The following is an 18805-nucleotide window of genomic DNA, read 5'->3' as shown; positions in this document are numbered from 1 at the left end:
TGTATGTGTGTATGTGTGTGTGTATGAATGAATGAAGCGAGTGTACACGTGTGTGTCTGGTGCTAGCACTTCTGCCTAAGATATATCTCTTTTTAGAGGAATGCTTCCTGTGTGCCAGTGCCTACATAGCCCACTCACATGCACCTTTTAGGCACCCCAAGGCTGTTACTGACCACAGTGCTCCACTGCCTCCCTCTCCCTAGGCCACAGAGGTGACAGACAGTGCATACATGGGCTCTGAAAGTACCTACAGTGAATGTGAGACCTTCACAGACGAGGACACCAGCACCCTGGTGCATCCTGAGCTGCAGCATGAGGCCGATGCTGACAGCGCAGGTGGCTCAGCTGTGCCCTCCGAGTGCCTGGACGCCATGGAGGAGCCTGACCCTGGTGCCTTGCTGCTGCTGCCTGGCAGGTCTGTCCTGTGGTTATTCAGGGTGGGCATAGTGTGTGCATGTAGTAGGGGGGGATGGGGTACGGTGGAGAGGGAGAAAGTACTAGGTGCTGTCCTCAGTGTGGTGTGTGGCCATGTGGGGAGGAGGGGTACACAGAGATGTGTAGCTGGGACATCAAACTTCTTCCTAGAGGCTCAGCCAGAGGGCCATTTAGAGCTCTTCCCATGCCTGAGGTACTGGCCCATGCCACCTGCCCAGGAGTACTGCTTGTTCTTCCTTGGGTGAAAGGGAGACTGATCATGTCTTTCAGCAGATGACAGCATCTGGAATGTCTTCCAGCAGTGTCTTTGTACCACATCTTCTTCCAGCACTCTCAGGCTCCAGTGTGAGATCCATTGGAAGGACCTGGACAAGGGATCCAGCTATGCCTGTGGGAATACACTTCCATTTCTTTTGCTTATTTCACGATTCCATTTTCCAGCTGGCTCTGGCAGAGTTGTCACTGTGTTTTACTGACATGTCTCAGGATTGAGTCACAGTGATTGTTAAGACCAAGACCAAGTTGAGGCGCAGCTGCTTGCAGCCTATGGTCCTTCCAGGTGTCCTGGTTCCCGTGGTCCCATTCCCTGCCCAAGGACTCTGGCCAATGAGTGGGGCCTTGTGTCCACTCACATCTGACAGTTTCACATACACCATACTTGTGAGACTCATCAAAGCTGTGTTCCATTTGGGGCCATAGCCTTTTAATTTCCCTGACTGTTGGTTAGCCTGATGACTTATGGGTGAAGCTACTCCTATATATATATAGTCACTGTGGTGGGCTGACCCATCCTTGGGAGCACATCTGTGGGCGTCACCACTAACCTTTCAGGGAAGGCATGCAGGTTGAGTGCTTCATTGTTCTTGTTGATGAGTGTACTTCCCTTTAGAGCAGCTGCTGACATGCTGAACTTGGACCTGGTTTTCTTCAGGGATGTCTGCATCTCCAAACAGAAGAGTCTTGTTCTTTAGGGTTTTTCCACTCGTTGTTGTTGTTATGTGCCATTGAGTTGTGTGCAACTCACAGCGTTCTATGTACAACAGCTCTGAACCCTGCCCTGTCTTGAGCCAGTCTCACTGACTCTGATACACTTAACCCCTATTGCCTCAATTACTATGTCAGTCATCTCATTCACGATCTTCCTTTCCTACATTGTCCCTCCACCACTGGTGGTTAAATTAATTCCCAGATAACCAGTCTCCCTCCAGGTACTCCAGGGGTGTGTTCCAGATAGCCTTTTCCTTCCTCACTGTCAGGGGGTTTCAAAGGTGTCTGTCAGGCCTGAGGTCTCTATTTCCTCTTGTCAGCTGCCTCTTTTTAATTGATATGAGATTGACATGTAAAATAATTGCCCTTTGTCAAGTGAGTAGTCAGTGGCCTTGAAATCAGGCAGTGTCTTATACCCTGGCTTCAGGCATCTCAACGAGTGTTTGTCTCTGAATTTGCTTGTGTGAACAGAGTTCTCTAGGACTATATGAGTGACTGTAGGGACATTTCTACCTGTGACCTCATTCAGACATAAGAAACTGCCTTTTGGGAGGATGTCCAGAGCAGGGATCACAGGTGGAGAGACATCCTGTAGGGAGCAAACTCTGGGATATGATGGCCAGAATCTCTGAGGTGTGATGGCTGCAGTCTCTGAGGTGTAATGGCTGCAGTCTTGTAGGTGTGATGGTTGCAATTCCTTAGGTATGATAGTTTTGTTCTCTGGGATGTGATGGCCACAGTCTCTGAGGTGTAATAGTCACAGTCTCTTAGGTGTGATGACTGCAGTCTCTGAGATGTGATGACCAAGTTATCAGAGATGTGATGGCCACAGTCTGTGGATATGATGTCCGCAGTCTCTGAGGTGTGATGACCACGATCTCTAAGGTGTGATGGCTACAGTCTCTGAGGTGTGATGACTGGTCTCTGAGGTATGATGACCAAGTTTTCTGAGGTGTGATGGCTGTAGTCTCTTGAGGTGAAATGTCTGCAGTCTCTGGTGTGTGTTACCGTGATCTCTGAGGTGTGATGACCACAATCTCTAAGGTGTGATGGCTGCAGTCTCTGGCATGTGATGGCCATAGTTTCTGAGGTGTTATAACCAAGTTATCTGAGATGTGATGGCAATGGTCTCTGAGTTGTGATGTCTGTAATCTCTGGCATGCAATGGCCAGTCTCTGGGCTATGATGGCCAGTCTGTGGATGTGATGACCATGGTCTCTGAGGTGTGATGACCAAGTTATCTGAATGTGACAGCTGTTGTCTCTGAGGTGTGATGAACGTGGTCTCTGGCATGTGATGGCCATAGTCTCTGAGGTGTGATGATCATAGTCTCTGAGGTGTGATGACCAAATTATCTGAGATGTTATGGCCATACTCTCTGAGGTGTGATGACTGCAGTCTCTGGCATGTGATGACCACAGTCTCTGGACTGTGATGGCCACAGTCTGTGAATGTCATGACCGCATTATCTGAGGTATCATGGCTGCGGTCTCTAGGATATGATCGCCATAATCTCTGGGTTGTGCTGACTGCAGTGTGTGGACATGATAGACAGGATAGCCAGATGGTTTTAAATACCAAGATCCCCTTGGTGGCCAATTGGTTGTGGTGGTAGCCACCATTCAGTGGTCAGCCATTCAGTGAGTGTCTCTGCCTGGGTGCTATGGTCACTCTGAGGTCTCTTTGTGGTCTCTAGTCCTACTGCTCTATTTCACAAAGGAAACAGGATGAGAAAGGGCATCCTCCTGTCAGAGGTACATGGTTGGAACCCCTCAATCTCCATGATCAGGCCCCTTGTCTGAAATAAAACAGGCATGGGAAGTTCTGTGAGCTAGTCATCCTTTACCATGGTGGATTTGAGCTTGTATCTCCCCATGCTCTTTGACTAGCAGCTTTGAGGACCAGAAGCCCCTCATACAGAGACCTGGTGTGATTACCTGGTCAGGGACTTATGTCTCCTCCCTTGCATCTGATGCTATAGCCATGAGACCTTCAGATCTTGGCAGTTTTGCTGACAGACATGGAGATATGGGAACAGATGGATATACACAGATTCAGAGACTTTATAGGTAAAGAGGTGTCAGCACCCAGCTTCTATTTCACATGCCCTTTTTTTTCTATGAAGGCAGAAAAAAAGGACATCAGTACACCTTTGTTTCTAGCAGCCATTTCTTTGAGAGCACTTGATGCCAGCCTCTTATTCAAACCCCAAGTCACTGTGGTCTCTCTTGTTTGCCCATGCAGACCCCACCCACACAGTCCACCCATTGTCACAGTGATTGGTGGCGAAGAGCATTTTGAGGACTACGGCGAGGGCAGCGAGGGCGGGCTGTCCCCAGAGGCACTCTGCCAAGGGGAGGATGGCTGCAGCCCTGCCTTGCTCACCCCCAGGTAAAGATCCCTCATCCTCTCATCTCCTTTCCACATGTCCTAGGGGCCACAGGTCCCCTTTGGGATCATAAATCATTAAAAAGAATCCAGCTTTATCTGATCAATAAATGAGTCACGGTCCAGGTTTGTGAAATCACACCAAGTAGAGGTGCTGCTCAGCAGTGTGTCCCCCAAAAACCACTGAGTGTAGTCATGTTCTAGGCCCTAACAACCCTGAGGGAGGCTGTAGCTTCAAGACACTCCCCTGGGTCTGAGCTGAAGCAGGAGGCATTCATGCTCACATGGGGCTCTCCTGCCCTCTCTAGGGCTGCTGTCACTTCCCACGCACAGCAATCCCTTAGGATAGGGCAAAGCTGAGGATGTCAACAGCAAGCACATGTTTCTCCTTTGGAACTTACTGGTGAGTTTGAACAGTCAACCCTTTAGTTAGCAGTCAGGTACTCAAGACTGTCTCCATTGCTTCTTATCAGGGTTGTCTCACCAAGTCAGACCTATTTCTGTCTAGTTGATTCTGCCTCACAGTGTCCTTGTAGGACAGAGAACTGCCTCTTAGAGTCTCCAAAGCTGTGGTGTTTACAGAACCACACTCCCTTATCTTTCTCCCAAAGAATGACTGATGGGTCTAAACCACCAAACTTTCACCCTGTGCCTAACTGCTGTGCCATCAGAGCTCCTTAGATCCTGAGTCTGGAGCTCTGAGCTGTCCTCAACCCCCAGATGACTTCTGCAGGCTTAGGTGAGGTCTTATGTGACCTACAACTGTGCACTGTGGCAGCCTCTCCCCTCTGCTCCCAATTTCTTCAGTTCTTCATTTTTTGGTAATAGCAGTGAATGAATGTCCTTTTCATTCCTGTTAGGGACAGCCCCAGTGTCCAGACAGTGCCCTGTGTTTCCAGATCCTCTTGTGAATCCTTGAAGATTTGTCCTGCCCACCAGAGAAGCCAGATGTCAACCCTCAGCTTTCCTACATGACCCCTACACTCACAGTGACTCTGGGACTTAAATACAAGATGTGGTGGTCCTCCTGTCTTCATGGTGACATTGAAACACCACCACAGGACCTGGTGTCATGTCATGTCACCTGTCCTCACATTCATAGTGACACTGAGGCAGGGCTACAGAACCTGTGTCCTTTGCCCCTACCCTCACAGTGGCACTAGCAGTCTTGTGTCCTCTCTTACCACTTTCATGTACATACTTACGGGACTGCAGGACCTCTTGTCCCCTGTTCCCACTTGCAGCCTCATGGTAACACAACCAATTGTGTATGTTTCATCACATCCCTTCTTGAAACCAGCACTTTCTAAAAGCACCTAACCAGAATGGACCTGGGGTATGCTGAGCCTCCACCACTCAATACTACATTGTCCTCCTTGGCCAAGGGGTGAGCACAGCCTGGGAGTTGGAGCCATCAGGGCACAACACCTCATTCCAATGTGCTGCCACTTGGCCTGAACATACAGCCCTGGTGGAGGTCTCAGTCCTGGTGGGCCCTGATCTCACCTGAACTGACTTCTCATCTCTCCAGCTCCGACCCACTTGCGTCCAAGCTGCACAGCATCCTCACTGATGAAGCCTTTGAGTTTTACTGTAGCCAGTGCCACAAACAAATCAACCGCCTTGAGGACCTCTCTGCCCGCCTGCTTGATCTTGAGATGAATAGGTAACCAGCCTGGCCTGGGCTGATGCATCCCCAGGCACAGAGCCCTTGCCTGGCTCGGCTGGTAGAAGCTGCATGACAGTCCCTGCTCTTGCTCCTTGCTCCCTCATCCTGTGCCTGTGCATGTGGCCTGTGTGCTCACGTGGGGAAAGCCGTCTTCAACCAGGAAGCTATCTTTAACCTCCTGGTCTCTGTCTTTAGAGACCCCACTGTGCAGACAAGGCTGAGAGTGTCCTGTGCAAGAAACGAGCATGTGGTTTGTAGTCGGCTCTGGGAAACACCTGTGTGAGTTGGCGGGCCCTCCTTCCCCAGGTGGTAGTGTCAGGATGCTTAGACCCACTTTTCTCCAGGATGAACCCTGAAGAGGGCTCTAGGCAGGGTGTGGCCCCAACCCGCCTCCCCACTCGATGTCTGGTACCATAAGAGGCTCCAAGGGGAAGCAACTCCACTGTCTACTTGACATCACACTCCTGCTGCAGACCTATGGGTAATGGCAGTTCCACTGAGTGCACTGAAGGCCACCCTGAAGAGCCTAGGTGATCGATGGGTGCTGCAGAGTTAGCCCCACACAATTGGCTGTGTTCTGCAGGTCACAGGGAGGTGGCCTTGTGGGGCTGACAGACCTAAGGAACATAAGAGGTGGGAGCTGGTCCCCTCAGTGGTTTCCGTACGTGCTGGATTCCTCTAAACACTATTAGATGGAGGAGCTGTCCTCGCCCTCCCCCAGCAGGCCTCCAGTCTCAGCCCTGCCAAGTAAGTCTTCCTAGCTGTTTGCTCTGGCAACCTTGGGTCTGCCATCTTCGTATTTGTCCAGTTCCAGAACATCTGACATGTCCTCCATCAGCTCCCTGTACCCAATTCTTTCTTAATGATGAGGTGCCTACAGTACCTCCAGATAAAAGCCTCAGGTTGGAGAGGATGGATGGAGCCTGGCCTTGGGGTGAGGAGGGGGCCTGGGAGTGCTCAGGGGAAAGGACAGAGGAGCACTTTATGGTGGATGGAGGATCGCCACATGCTTGGGAGGAGAGCTGAGCCCTCACCAGGGAGAGCTGATGGAATCCCGGCAGTGAATCTCCATGGGTCAGTCCTCTCTGAGGAGGGGATCTTCTGCTACATGGGCATCTCTACTGAAGCCACCCAGCCTGGCTGGTAAGGGGCTGCTGGTTCTTCCTTGAACAGACTTACCCTTGCTGAGCATGACAGTGTACAGATGTGCTTTTATACCTCATCTCTGTCAGCAAAATAACTCTTCTTGATGACGTCATTAGTGTCTAGCTTTGTGGAACTGAGAATGAAGATGAGGCCACATGCATCCAGGAAGTGCCCGAGGCCCCTGTCTAGTCAGAGCCCTTTGTGCTAGACTCTGACCATGGGTTATCATAGTCAGAAAGTGCCCTGCTGCTCAGTTGAAGAGCATCTAGTCTTGCTTGCGCCGGCCTTGGAATAGCCTCACTGTGTACATTTTGTAACTGGAAACAAGGTGACCCTATCCAAACCAAGCCTGGAAGCACTGGTGTCATACACCTCCACCTCGTCTGCCCTGTGAATCTCAGCACACAGGCACTGAGGACATTGTGGGCATGAATACCATGTCTTGTGGACATGAATACCACTCACCTGGAAGTACGGTTTCAGATTACAGAGCCACCTACTCAGATTACAGAGCCAGCCATCCCTGAGGGCTGACAGTGGATAGAACAGGGCTAGTGTCTTCAGGATGGACTGAGCTTCATGTGACAGACCACATATCACTCAGTATGTCAGGAGAGGGGATCACACCAGATTGAAATCCCTCTCAGGATCGAGGAAGGAAGCACTGGCTAGTCAGGAAAGGAGTGCAAAGAATTCAAGAGCAGCTGCCCCTTGCAGGGCTTCCTCACCTACGGAGCTTGCTGGAAAAGGGGGTGTAGCCTCAGCTGAGTGACAGTCAACCATGTGCCATACTCATGGACCACTCTGGGTTATGGGGAAAGCTGTTCACTGAGAGGCACACAACTATAATTCCACCTGAGGAGAGGGTGCTCACCATCTGGGAAGCCTCACCAGCTGACCCCAGAAAAAGGAAGTGAGCCTTCCTTCTTCATAGTCTCTTCAACACCCTCTACTGACAAGAAATGACATCACACGGGCACATGAAGGGCCCAAATCTATCCTTACAGAGGCGGCAAAGGGGTATACTTGAGACAGAGCCAGTGAATGCAAACCAGCACTGTTCTCCCCAACGTCACCTGTATTTGTACTGAGCAATTTAGAGGGGTGGAGAACCTCCTTATGGCCTCAGGCAGTGTAACCTGTATCCTGGGAGATGGAGTGTCTTTAGAGGCTTATTTTATGACAGAATGTCAGACATGAAAACTCAAATAATTCTGGCTTCCCTCTGCTGGAGACGCCTGGCCAGATCCCAGCTCCTAAGCGAGAACCAGCCAGGTTAAGGTCAGCCCTCTGCTGGCTGAGTGTGTGAGAGGCAGCACATTATTTTAGGTTGGGATATGGCATTGACCAGCCCGACTTAGTTCTGCAGGTATCACTGGGGTTGGGATATGAGTGACCAGGAGACCTGCACGAGCCTTGAATGCTCCTTCCCTCACATGCTTTGCTATTAGGGTGTCTATGCGGGGCTTGCCTGGGGGACGGGCTGCATGCCTGTGTGTACCGTTGGAAGGACAGCCTAGCCATATCTCTTCAGCCTGAATTTCCTGTTTCCTCCCGCACTCCTCTGCCTGTTCTGTGACACAGTTTTCCTGTTTATTTTGATTTCTACACAGCCCGACAAAGCGCCTCTCCAGCAAGAAGGTTGCAAGGTAGGCAAAGTGCTTTATTATTTATTTTAAAATGTTCTTCTAAAACGTATTATTCATCAGGGTCTTTTTCAAGAGCTTTTGAAAAGAATTCTTTCAAAGGTATTTAGGAAAACTTCTGTTGGTTATTTTTCATGGCTTAAGATTTTTCATGGTTAAATAATTAAAAGGGCCCAGTAATGAAAGAAGTACTCAGAGTGGTGGGTTTGAGACCTGTATCTGGCAGGATGTGTAGTTTAAAAGAATCACATACCCTGCATTACTGGGTCTTTGCTGCAGCCCAGAGGACCAGTGTCCACAGAGGACCATTGTCCACAAAGCCCACCATGATCAGAGGACTGGTATCCACAAAGACTCTGGATGGGCTCAGCAGATCACTCAGCACGGCCTGGCTCATAGAGCCACTGCCAGCTGGAGCTACCTCACTGTGCTTTTTCTGCCCAAGTGGTCCTTGCCAGCCAACACTGCTTTTGTGAGGGTGAAGGGATGCCTGACAGCAGACCTCTCATGACACTTGAGGAGGTGCTTCCTCCTACTGAACAAACTGAAGGAGGCATCATATATTTGTCTGCCTTTTCTTCCGGTACGATGGCACTCCCCTCTGCTGCCCATTCAGTAAGCTTTTCTGAGGCAGTGTAGCACACTCTCGCTTTCTCTGAGCTCCTGCCCCACTATCTTGGTCGGACTCCCTCAGCTCTGCACTGAGGACCCTGCCCTTTCAGCTGTGTGCTGTGATCCTTGATCTCCTTACTGCTCAGTCAGCTCCGTGTCCTCTTGTCCTCTTCATAAAGCTTCCTGAGAAAAGCAGTGCAGGAAACTTTCTTGTTCAAAACTCAGTTATCGCACTCTTTCAGGTAGGGCTAGGGGTCGAACTCCAAGTTGAAAATAAATTTCCTTGAGGATTTTTTAAAAATAACTTTTTGTTGTGACAAGCCTGTTTTTTATTCCAACAATTTATACCCATGTTGTTTCGTGACAGTGATTACAATGTGACAGTGTTCTTCCCTTTTCCTCCTGTGTTTCCTCTGCCTGTTCATCCTTCTTTCTTGTCCCTTCCAGTCTTCCCGCTTTCCCTCTGGGCAGATGCTGCCCTTTAATGACACAAGGGAGTGTATTTTTCTCAGGTATTGCTGATCACCTTTTGGGCCTGTCTCCTGTTTAGCTGGAGTTGCATCAATAGTGAGTTCCAGGCCTGAAGGGTGGCTCAGGACCATGATCTCCAGATCTCTCCTTGTTATCTTTTCACTCAGGGTTCTGCTGAGAGGTGTCATGCTCTTTTTTTTTTCCTTGGAGAGGGACATCACGTTTGGTAGAGTGGAGGGGCGGCAAAGGAGAGGAAGACCTTTGATGAGATGGATCGATTCTGTGACTGGAGAAGTGGGAATAAGTGCATTTGAGATGGCTAGGTTGGCACAGGATAGAAGAATGTATAGAGCTCTTGTACATAGGGTCGTTATGGGTCGCAGGCGATTCGATGGCACATAAGAACAACAACAAATTTTTTAAAATTATTATTTTGTGTGTGTGTGCCGTCAAATCAGATCTTACTGGTACAGAGGAGATTGTCCCTCCTTCTCTGGAAGAGCATCTGGTGGATTTGAACCGCACTCCTCTGGGATTGCAGCGGAGCTTCTTGCCACTAGGCCACCAGAGCTCCCTTGTCATGCTCTCTTGTACCTGGTCCTCTGTGACACTTTCCCACCTGATGCTCTTAGGGTTCAGGTGGGATTCTTGTGAGTAATTTTTTTTCTAGACATTTTGAGCAGAACAAAAACCATATTATTTCCATTTGGATGCTCATGTCCCTCAGTTACAGAAGACATCTTGAGTCATTTCTTTGTTCATATTCTTTCATATTTTTATTTTTTGCGACCATGTCAGCTTGGTGGGTACCAGGCAGCCCCTTGCACCTCTGTCCCAATATGTCTCCACATACATTCAGGCTGTCACCCCCTGAGGGTGGGCACCTTACAGCTGATCATGGGATCTGGAGTCATGTGTCTCTGCGTGCGCACCACGCTCCCAGACCTGTTTTGCTGTACAGATGAGATATAAGGACTTGGTGGGGCCTGGCACACTGACTTAGATATAATGTGTCTTTCCTGTCCCCATACCCTGACTCTATAGTCAGGAGGCCCAGACCTTGCCTTCTTGGAATCTAGGGCTTATTTGAGAGCCAGTGGAGATGTAAGCTGGGAAAGTACATGTAACAACCGGAAGAAAGGGTTTCAGTTGTTCTACCTTCTGGGACCAGCTGACATCCTCATCTTTCTCCCGTGACACTCAGGGCTCCACAGTCTCAGGGGAGGTTCCCTGTGCCCACCCGTGACACACTTGAGGCCCCCATTGCAAGGAAGTTCCAGAGGATGTGCTCAGGATCCACCATCTGGAGTACTTACTAGACTCTGACCCGGCCGTGGCAAACGCCATCTTTTTTCCTCCCTTAAAATGCTTCAGGGTGAGAGGGAAAATAATTTAGAAAATGCTTAAGCTGAGTCAGTGCTGAAGTTAAAAGAGAAATCTAACGTACTCGCTCTTGGTCTTCTGAAAATGTCCATATGTGTAGGATTCAGCCTGTCAGGACCTGTGAGAACATAATCCATGTGTGCAGTGTAGGATTTGCCCTTTCCAGATCCTCACAGAGCTGCTGATGTGCACAGCCCAGTCAGGTTCCTGCCAGCAGCTCTCTTTCTCTTTGCTGGGTAGCAGCTCTGAGCATCACTTCCCTTCCCTCCTCAGCAGGTGTATCATTTGGGTGTCTGCAGTGCCCTGGGTGAACCAGAGGCAAATGAATGTTTCCAGAATGACAGGGTCACTTGGCAGCTGTGCTTCTTGAGCACCTGCCCAGGCTGTTCACATCTTAGGATGGAAGCAGGTGAGCCCTGTGGGGTGTCCCTGCCTAAAGCCCATGATGAGGGGTGCCCCTGTGTGGAATCCGTGATGAGGGACCTAGAGTTTCCACCAGGACCAGAGTCTGTCCACTTCCTTCTCTCCCACTGCTGTCAGTCACAGAGCTGGGAACCCATGGACAAGACTTGACGGTGGAGCTGCTGTGGTAGCAGGCTCGGACAGGCATGCTGGGCTCCAGGGTGTGGCTCCCCAGGACAGTTGAGTGCTGTAAAGAACAGGCTTGGGACATTCCTGGGAAGTGTGACGGAGGTCCCTGGTGGTAAGTCTGTGCTCATGGTCACTGGCCTCTATCTTAGGATAGCCAGTGTCAGATTCCTCCTCATACTCTCCCTTCAATTTCTAGCTAAACGATAGATATTAGGGAGGTATACTCTTTTAAAAAAGAAATGTGTATAATGTTTATCTATTTTTTATATACACTTGCACAAAAACGTTTTTTTAAGATTTTCTCTTCCCTTCTCCTTTAATTCTCATCTGTGTTAGCCCTCCAAGATTGACTTTTCTACAGATTTAAACCATTGCTTAGTTTTCACATTCGTGGTCTTGTGCCATAATTGCCCTTTCATAACTGACATACCTTATGCAATATTTTGTTTGTTCTTTTTATTTTTTTACGTAAAAGCAGTTTACTAGAGAAAGGAAAAGAAAGTTTGTTACAGAGAGGAATGGGTCACTCTCCAAGGAAAGAAAAGGGGTATTTTGTTAATTCTTGATTGTTTGTAGTGATACACAACGCTCCATTGTGTGAATGCCACACTGCTCCTTTAGCCTTTCTGTTGATAAGCACTTGGGATGTTTCCAACAGCATTAATTTTGTTGTGATAAATGTAGATGTATCTGTTCCCATCACAGCTCTTATTTCTTTAGGATAATACACCCAGTATTTAGATTGTTGGATCAAACGGTCCTGTTCCAAACTGCTTTCCAGAGTGGGTGCACCATTTTATATTCCCACCAACAGTGAATTAAGGTTCTAGTCTCCGTACATCCTCGCCATCATTGGTTGTTTATGTTGTATTGTTACTAGAATCACATGACAGCCCACTACAGTTTTACTTTGCATCTGATAGCTAGTGATCCCGGGCATTTCTTCATATTTGTTGACCATCTGAATGCCATCTGTGGTGAAGTATCTATTCATGTCCTCTGCCCATTTTGGCGTGAGTTATTTTTCTTTTTCTGGTTGTGGTGTTGGAGTTCCTCGAAATTTTAGAGAGGTGAGTCTTTATCAAGTATGTCATTAACAAATATTTCCCCCCCCCCAATCTGTATGTTTTCTCACTCTTCTTGAGAATTATTTTTAATTACATAATGGCTTACTATTTAGAAGGTCTCAATCAACTGATTATTGACTGTGTATCAGTTATATTTGATACTCAATTTAAGCAGTAGCTGAGAGCTCCTGTGTTTGCTCCACATATTTTTATTGTCATAGAGTACAAAGTACTTTATCTTGAGAGCCTGGCCCTAGATGAGATCAGGGTTCCCTTTCACTCCAAAGAGCACCCTGGGAGGACTCCGGTACAGGCGTCCTCAGGAGCCCATGCTGCCCTTGAGAGAGCGAGGTCTTCAAGCAGCAGCAGCCGCCTCACTCCTGTGCACTGTGCTCTGCTCTCATCTCTCCCTCCTCTTCTTGTTCATTGGACGACTCCTGTGTCTTGTCTTCAGGCACCTGCACCAGTCGGGGGCCCTGACCATGGAAGCCCTGGAGGACCCACTCCCCGACCCCGTGGAGGGCATCGAGGAGGCCATCGCTGACAAGGTGGGGCACCAGGTGGCTGGGATGGCCTTCATCTCACCTCCAACTGGCCTTTTCTTACCTCCTGGTCCTTCTCTTCACTGCCTGCTATCCCTTCTTTCTTCTTTACCTACTGCTGTTCCCATTCCCTGCTTACTCCTCTTGTCCCCCTCCTCACCTTCTCTTGTCTCCTGTTCTCCTTTTCTTCCCTCATCTCTTCCTTTTCCCTTATCACCTTCTGCTGTCCCATCCTCATCTTCTGCTCTAACTCCTCAACTTTCTCTGGCCCTAAAGGCTAAGAGTTCTTCTCCTCACTTTTGCCTTCCCCTCACCTGTGACAATGTCTGTACCTCTAGGGAGGAAGGAAGAAGCAGGACTCAAAGCCATTCTATCCCTGCATCTTGGGCATATGGGCTATCCTGGGGCTGTGGGTCAGAAATACTCCTAAAGCCTACCCTAGACCTTAGGGCCCCAGTGACCTCTACATCTGCTCTGAAGACCACGAGCAGGCAAGTGGGTGGGACAACTCCAAGAGCAAGCTGGGTCTGTGCAGGTCTCTGTTCTCATGGAAAGCATGTTCCTGGAAGGCATGGGCCTCTAAATTTCAGCTGCTTCTCAAGCCAGTGGCATGTTCACAGGTTGTCTTCCTGGAGAAGCGGGTGTTAGAGCTGGAGAAGGACAGCATGGCTAACGGAGAACAGCACAGCCGCCTGCGGCAAGAGAACCTGCAGCTCGTGCACAGGTGAGGGAGAGGTGGGGAAGGCTGGTGGCTTACGTGAGGTGAGGAGGAAAGCTGGATGTTCGGGTGAGGAAAGATAATGTTTGCTGTGGCGAAAGACTAGGCTCTACTGCTTGATTCTCCAGCTGAGCTGTGAGCATAGCTGTGGTAGCATCTCCTAGGAGCCCTTTGAACTTGGTCTCTTTGCCAGCTGCCTAGTCCACACCCTGGCCCCACTATGGACTCAGTGGCCATGGGGCAAGGACTTTGTCTCACTGGGTCTATTTGTCATCTCATCAAATCCTCATACACTTCAGGAAGACAGGCTGCTGATCTGCTACCAAGACAGAAAGGACCCATGAGCTGTGTCCCCAGAGCGTCTCCTCACCAGTCTCCCCCAGGCTATGTCCTCAGAATCTCTCCCAAGAGTTAATGCAAGTCTCAGGAGCTGTGTCCCCAGAGTCTTCTGCACCCAGGAGTCAGTGCAGATCCCATGGGCTGTGTCTCCATTATCCTTACCCTTCCAGAGTCAGTACGCTTGCCATGTGTCTCCAGAGGCCTCGCATGCATTGAGGGTCAGGTCTGGCATGTGTCCGGGTTGGGATGAGATCTCATTCAGGACTGACGAAGATGGCATCTGCTGCTGTGCCATTGCTCTCAGCTGCAGCAGGGTTCGCTCAGGGTGGTGCAGTGGAACAGTTGGAGCATGTGCAGAAAGCCACCTCTGCCTTCCATGTGTCCTTGTGTCCTCACACCTCCCTTCCCTCTCCAAGTGTCCCTTAAGCCTCCCTCTACAGTGCACCCAATGATCACTCACCTGGGGCTCTCCAGGTGCTCACCTTGAGCCCTCTCTTATCTCTGCAGAGCCAACGCTCTGGAGGAGCAGCTGAAAGAGCAGGAGCTGCGGACCTGTGAACTGGTCCTGGAGGAGGCCCGGAAGCAGAGGGATCTGCTATGCCGCATGGAGCGGGAGAAGAGCATCGAGATCGAGAACTTGCAGGCCAGGTGGGTGACTGGAGCCTTCAAATCAAAGAGGAGGTGTGGTTAGCAAAAGCAACACATACACACACCACCCCCAAAAAGGCATACCACTGGGGTAAACTTAGCCTCAAACAGTTGCCCAACACAAGGATTCTTGAACATGTGGTCTCAGCCATCCACATGTACAGGACCAGACTGCTAGAGCAACACATACACACACATCTGTGCCTTTGGCCCCTTGAGAGGCTCCTAAAGCAGATGGAGACAGTATTTGTATTGGGAAGGGGTCTTTGCTCTTTGTAATGAGTGCCGTGAACCCCTAAAAGGCAGAGTTTCCAGAAGGTTCTTGGGGAATAGGCTGGTGTTAAAGCAGGAGACAGGACAGAGTGCTTGAAGGTGTTGACTGTGTGTAGCCTGTGCCTACCCACCTATGGGGAGCAGGCAGGCATGGGGCACAGCAGTAGGACTGGGCAAGTGCTGCTGTCACAAAGCAGAGGCAGCATTAGGTTCCTCAGGGTGTCACAGAAAAGTCATGGGGGCGGGGGACTGAGTCACCTGAAGTTGGAGCTGTCTCCCGGAGTGGGGGTGTGACTGAGTCATGGAGCAGGGACTGTATCACCCAAGGAAGGGTCTGCATCACCTAGGGGGTGGGTAAATAACTCCAAGGAGTGCAGATAAAGGGCAGATGATCTCCCAGGTCCTGAGAAACAAGGAAGTCTTGAGGACACACAGAGGCAGGTCCTGGACAGGAGAAGGTGTTGTCAGAACCCATTCAGGCCTGGAACTTGGGTGAAGCATATCATCATGGGTGCTCAGTAGTGACAACCCTCTTGGTATTGAATAGCAGAAGCAGGAGGAGAACAGGCTAAGCAGAAGGAAAAGTGAGGGCTGAGGAGTTAGAGTACGGCCACCAGGGCAGGTGTAAAGTGGGACAGCTCTTCAGTGAAGTTCTCTGGAGAAGCAGGGAGTCCAGGATTACTTGGCATGACATCAGCCTTGTCTGTGCCCCAGGCTGCAGCAGCTGGATGAGGAGAATGGGGAGCTTCGGTCCTGCACGCCCTGCCTGAAGGCCAGCATTGAGCGCCTGGAGGAGGTGAGGCCAGTGCTCTGAGAGGGGGCAGCTTGCTGTACCTGGTAGGGATTTTTCTGTGGGTGGGACCAGATCAGCACAGGCATTCACTACTGAGAGAGCCTGCAGGCTCTGTGCCCACCTTTCTTTGTGCTATTCCTGATCTCTGCTCAGGAACAGCCAGGTCTATGGAGAAGCCCAGTTCAAGTGCACATTCCTGCGGCTCTCCTGCCGCCATGCTTCATTGGATCAGAACTGCCTGTGTCCCTGGGGTGAGACAGCTGCTATAATGGGTGAAATGGGTGGTGTGTTCTGACGTGGGAAAGCATGAAGCTGCTCAGTCACCAAAAGATTGGTGGTTCAAAGCTACCAGCTGTTGATAGGAGAAAGATGTGCCAATATGCTTAGTAAAGACCTGTATCCTGGGATGCCCCATGGAGCTGTGCCTGATGTCTTTTAGAATCACTGAGTCAGAATCACCAGCATGACAGTCAGTTATTCATTTCTTTATAGGAGAAACAGAAACTGGTGGATGAGATTGAGGACCTGACTCTGCGGCTCAGCGAGGAACAGGAGGGCCGGCGCAGACTGGGTGACCGGCTGAGTCAAGAGCGGCACCAATTCCAGAAGGACAAGGAGTCCACCCAGGAGGTGAGTTCCCTAGTCAGCTAACTCTGTTCCTTCTACTGTTGTATCCATGCCCCTTGTTCCTCCACCTTCATTGCAGCACTACTCATTCCACACTTATCCCCACACTCCTTCTTCATGTCCACTCCTTTGTCCTGGGGAGGTGTCTGGTGACTCTGAAGCCATTGTAAGGGCCAAATGAGAGTCTCCATGGTGGGCTTCAGAGATTTTGAGCCAGAAGTGCCCTAGACAGGCACCCAGGCCAGTGGGAAATGTTAAGCAATCTCTGCTCACACCCCCAGATTCCCGGAGCACCCTCATCATTATCATCATCATCATGTCATTATGTCACTCACCCTAAATGGGAACCCTGCCAGGTTTCTAGCCCATAATGTCATGTGTCGTTAGCAGTAAGGCTGTCTGCCTTTGTGTGTGAGCTGGCTGGACAAAGCCTGTTGTTATTGTTATGTGCTGTTGAGTTGCCTGAAACCCATCGTGACCCAGTGTACAGCAGCACTGAACCCTGCCCTGTCCTGAGCCCGTTTCAGTAATTCCAGTACATCAACCCCCCATTTCCCCAGTCACTGTACCAATCCATCTCATCCTGGGTCTTTCTCTCGTGCACTGTCTTTCCATTCTTCCAAGCATGATATCCTTCTCCAAGGACTGGTTTCTCCTGGCCACATGCCCAAAGTTTGTGAGACAGAGCTTCAAAATCCTAGCCTCTAAGGAGAAACTTGGTTTCTCCTAGAAACTCCCATTTTCCAGGATGCATGTCTCAGACTGTGGTAGGCAGAGATGCTGGATACAGGGTGTGTTACAAAAGATATTCACCCCTCTGCACTCAAGATTCAGTCCAGAGAGGCCTGCCGAGCTCGTCCCAGATACCTGGTCCTGCCATGACCATTCTGCACACACCCCCACCCCCTGTAGCCCCACACCCAGATCAACACTCTGTGTTCCTCATGTCCCACTGCCTCTATGACCCGCCCCATACCACCTGAGTGCCCTGGATCTCTGCCCCTGGATACTCGCCCTTCACTCTGCCCTTCCTCCTGCAGCTGATCGAGGACCTCCGCAAACAGCTGGAGCATCTTCAGCTATTTAAACTGGAAGCAGAGCAGCGTCGCGGCCGGAGCAACAGTGCTGGCCTGCAGGAGTACCACAGCCGCACCCGGGAGAGCGAGCTTGAACAGGAGGTCCGCAGGCTTAAGCAGGTAGGCAGGTGGCCCTGCATGTGTGTGTCCTGCATGGAGAGCCAGTGCAGAGTGGGACAGAGTGCACCATGGACAGATTGTGCTCACACTGACATGGACACTCCCAATACTTCAGGACAACCGGAGTCTCAAGGAGCTGAATGATGAGCTCAATGGGCAGATCATCAACCTGAGCATCCAGGGTGCCAAGAGCCTCTTCTCAACCGCCTTCTCAGAGTCCCTGGCCGCAGAGATCAGCTCTGTCTCCCGCGATGAGGTAGCCTCAGCCTCAGCCCTCCCTACCTGCACAGGGGACTTTACCCGCCTACCCACCCCATTTCTGCCCCTTCAACCCTCACTACCTGTACCAGGGCTCCTCCCTCATTCCTGCCCCCAGCCTCCCCAACTTGCCTGGGCTCCACTCCTGCTACAATCCCCCTTGCCTGCCTCAGGCATCTTCACAGTGCCCTGGCTTCACCCCTCACACACCCTGTGCTCACCTCCCTCCTGCACCCAGGCGCCTACCTCCCTCTGTCCCTGCAGCTCATGGAGGCGATCCAGAAGCAGGAGGAGATTAACCTCCGCCTGCAGGACTACATTGACCGCATCATCGTGGCCATCATGGAGACCAACCCATCCATCCTGGAGGTGAAGTAGGGCACCGCCACAGCACGTGCAACTGCAGCAGGAACAATTGCCCAGCCGTTGATGGCCCAGAGCTGGCATGGGAGCAAGAGGCCTCATAGAGAGGTGCTGGGGCTTGTGCCCACCCAGGGGCTGCATCCCCTTTTTGCATAGACCATGGGCAGGTCCCAGACTGGGCGAGCCCCCTACCACCCTGTTGGACCCACTCTTGCACATTTGCCCACCCTGGGGCTTTGGTGCATCAGGGAACAGAATGGGGTCCACCAGGGACTCCACCAGGGTGTCTGCCTATGCTGGATGAGCTCAGTCCTAGCCTCAGCCTGGATGTGGTGGTCAGGGAGGGGTCTCTCGTTTCAGCTCCTTAGGGTGTCTGTCAATACCAGTGTTATTGACACTAATAACAGACATCCCCTGAACTACTCAAGGCACCCTTTGCTGCAATAACCTTCAGGGGCTCTCTCGATGGCTGGGGCTGGAGCCTAGCAGGCCCTCTGCTCTATTAGGAGCCTCCTCTGGGTCCAGGACAGGCACTGTAGTGAATTCTCCATGCTGCCTGGGAAAGCCCAGCTCCTCCTCTTCTGGGTGTCTCACCATAATTTCCTTCCCTGAGTCTGCAGGAGGCTGGGGCTAAAATGGCCACACCGTGGCCC

At 50.7% G+C, this 18805-nt stretch overlaps 1 protein-coding gene across 1 annotated transcript in view; it reads left to right on the top strand.

Annotated features, from left to right (window-relative positions):
• RAB11FIP3 (RAB11 family interacting protein 3 (class II)) overlaps positions 1 to 18167 on the top strand; it is a 69136-nt gene extending 50969 nt beyond the window's left edge. Inside the window, exons 4-15 of the mRNA XM_006894856.1 lie at positions 204 to 415; positions 3667 to 3813; positions 5342 to 5476; positions 8239 to 8274; positions 12850 to 12943; positions 13558 to 13661; positions 14502 to 14642; positions 15630 to 15711; positions 16201 to 16338; positions 17376 to 17531; positions 17647 to 17787; positions 18054 to 18167. Of these exons, the coding sequence (XP_006894918.1) occupies positions 231 to 415; positions 3667 to 3813; positions 5342 to 5476; positions 8239 to 8274; positions 12850 to 12943; positions 13558 to 13661; positions 14502 to 14642; positions 15630 to 15711; positions 16201 to 16338; positions 17376 to 17531; positions 17647 to 17787; positions 18054 to 18167 (1473 nt within the window). The 5' untranslated portion in view covers positions 204 to 230. The remainder of the gene's footprint in view (positions 1 to 203; positions 416 to 3666; positions 3814 to 5341; positions 5477 to 8238; positions 8275 to 12849; positions 12944 to 13557; positions 13662 to 14501; positions 14643 to 15629; positions 15712 to 16200; positions 16339 to 17375; positions 17532 to 17646; positions 17788 to 18053) is intronic.
• Positions 18168 to 18805: the final 638 nt, after the last annotated feature.

The sequence above is a fragment of the Elephantulus edwardii genome, unplaced genomic scaffold (genome assembly GCF_000299155.1).
Source record: "Elephantulus edwardii isolate Elephantulus edwardi_28Jun2011 unplaced genomic scaffold, EleEdw1.0 scaffold00151, whole genome shotgun sequence".
In the NCBI taxonomy this organism is placed as follows: domain Eukaryota; kingdom Metazoa; phylum Chordata; class Mammalia; order Macroscelidea; family Macroscelididae; genus Elephantulus; species Elephantulus edwardii.
Note: the sequence above shows the minus strand (reverse complement) of the source record. Positions and strands in the feature narration are given on the sequence as shown.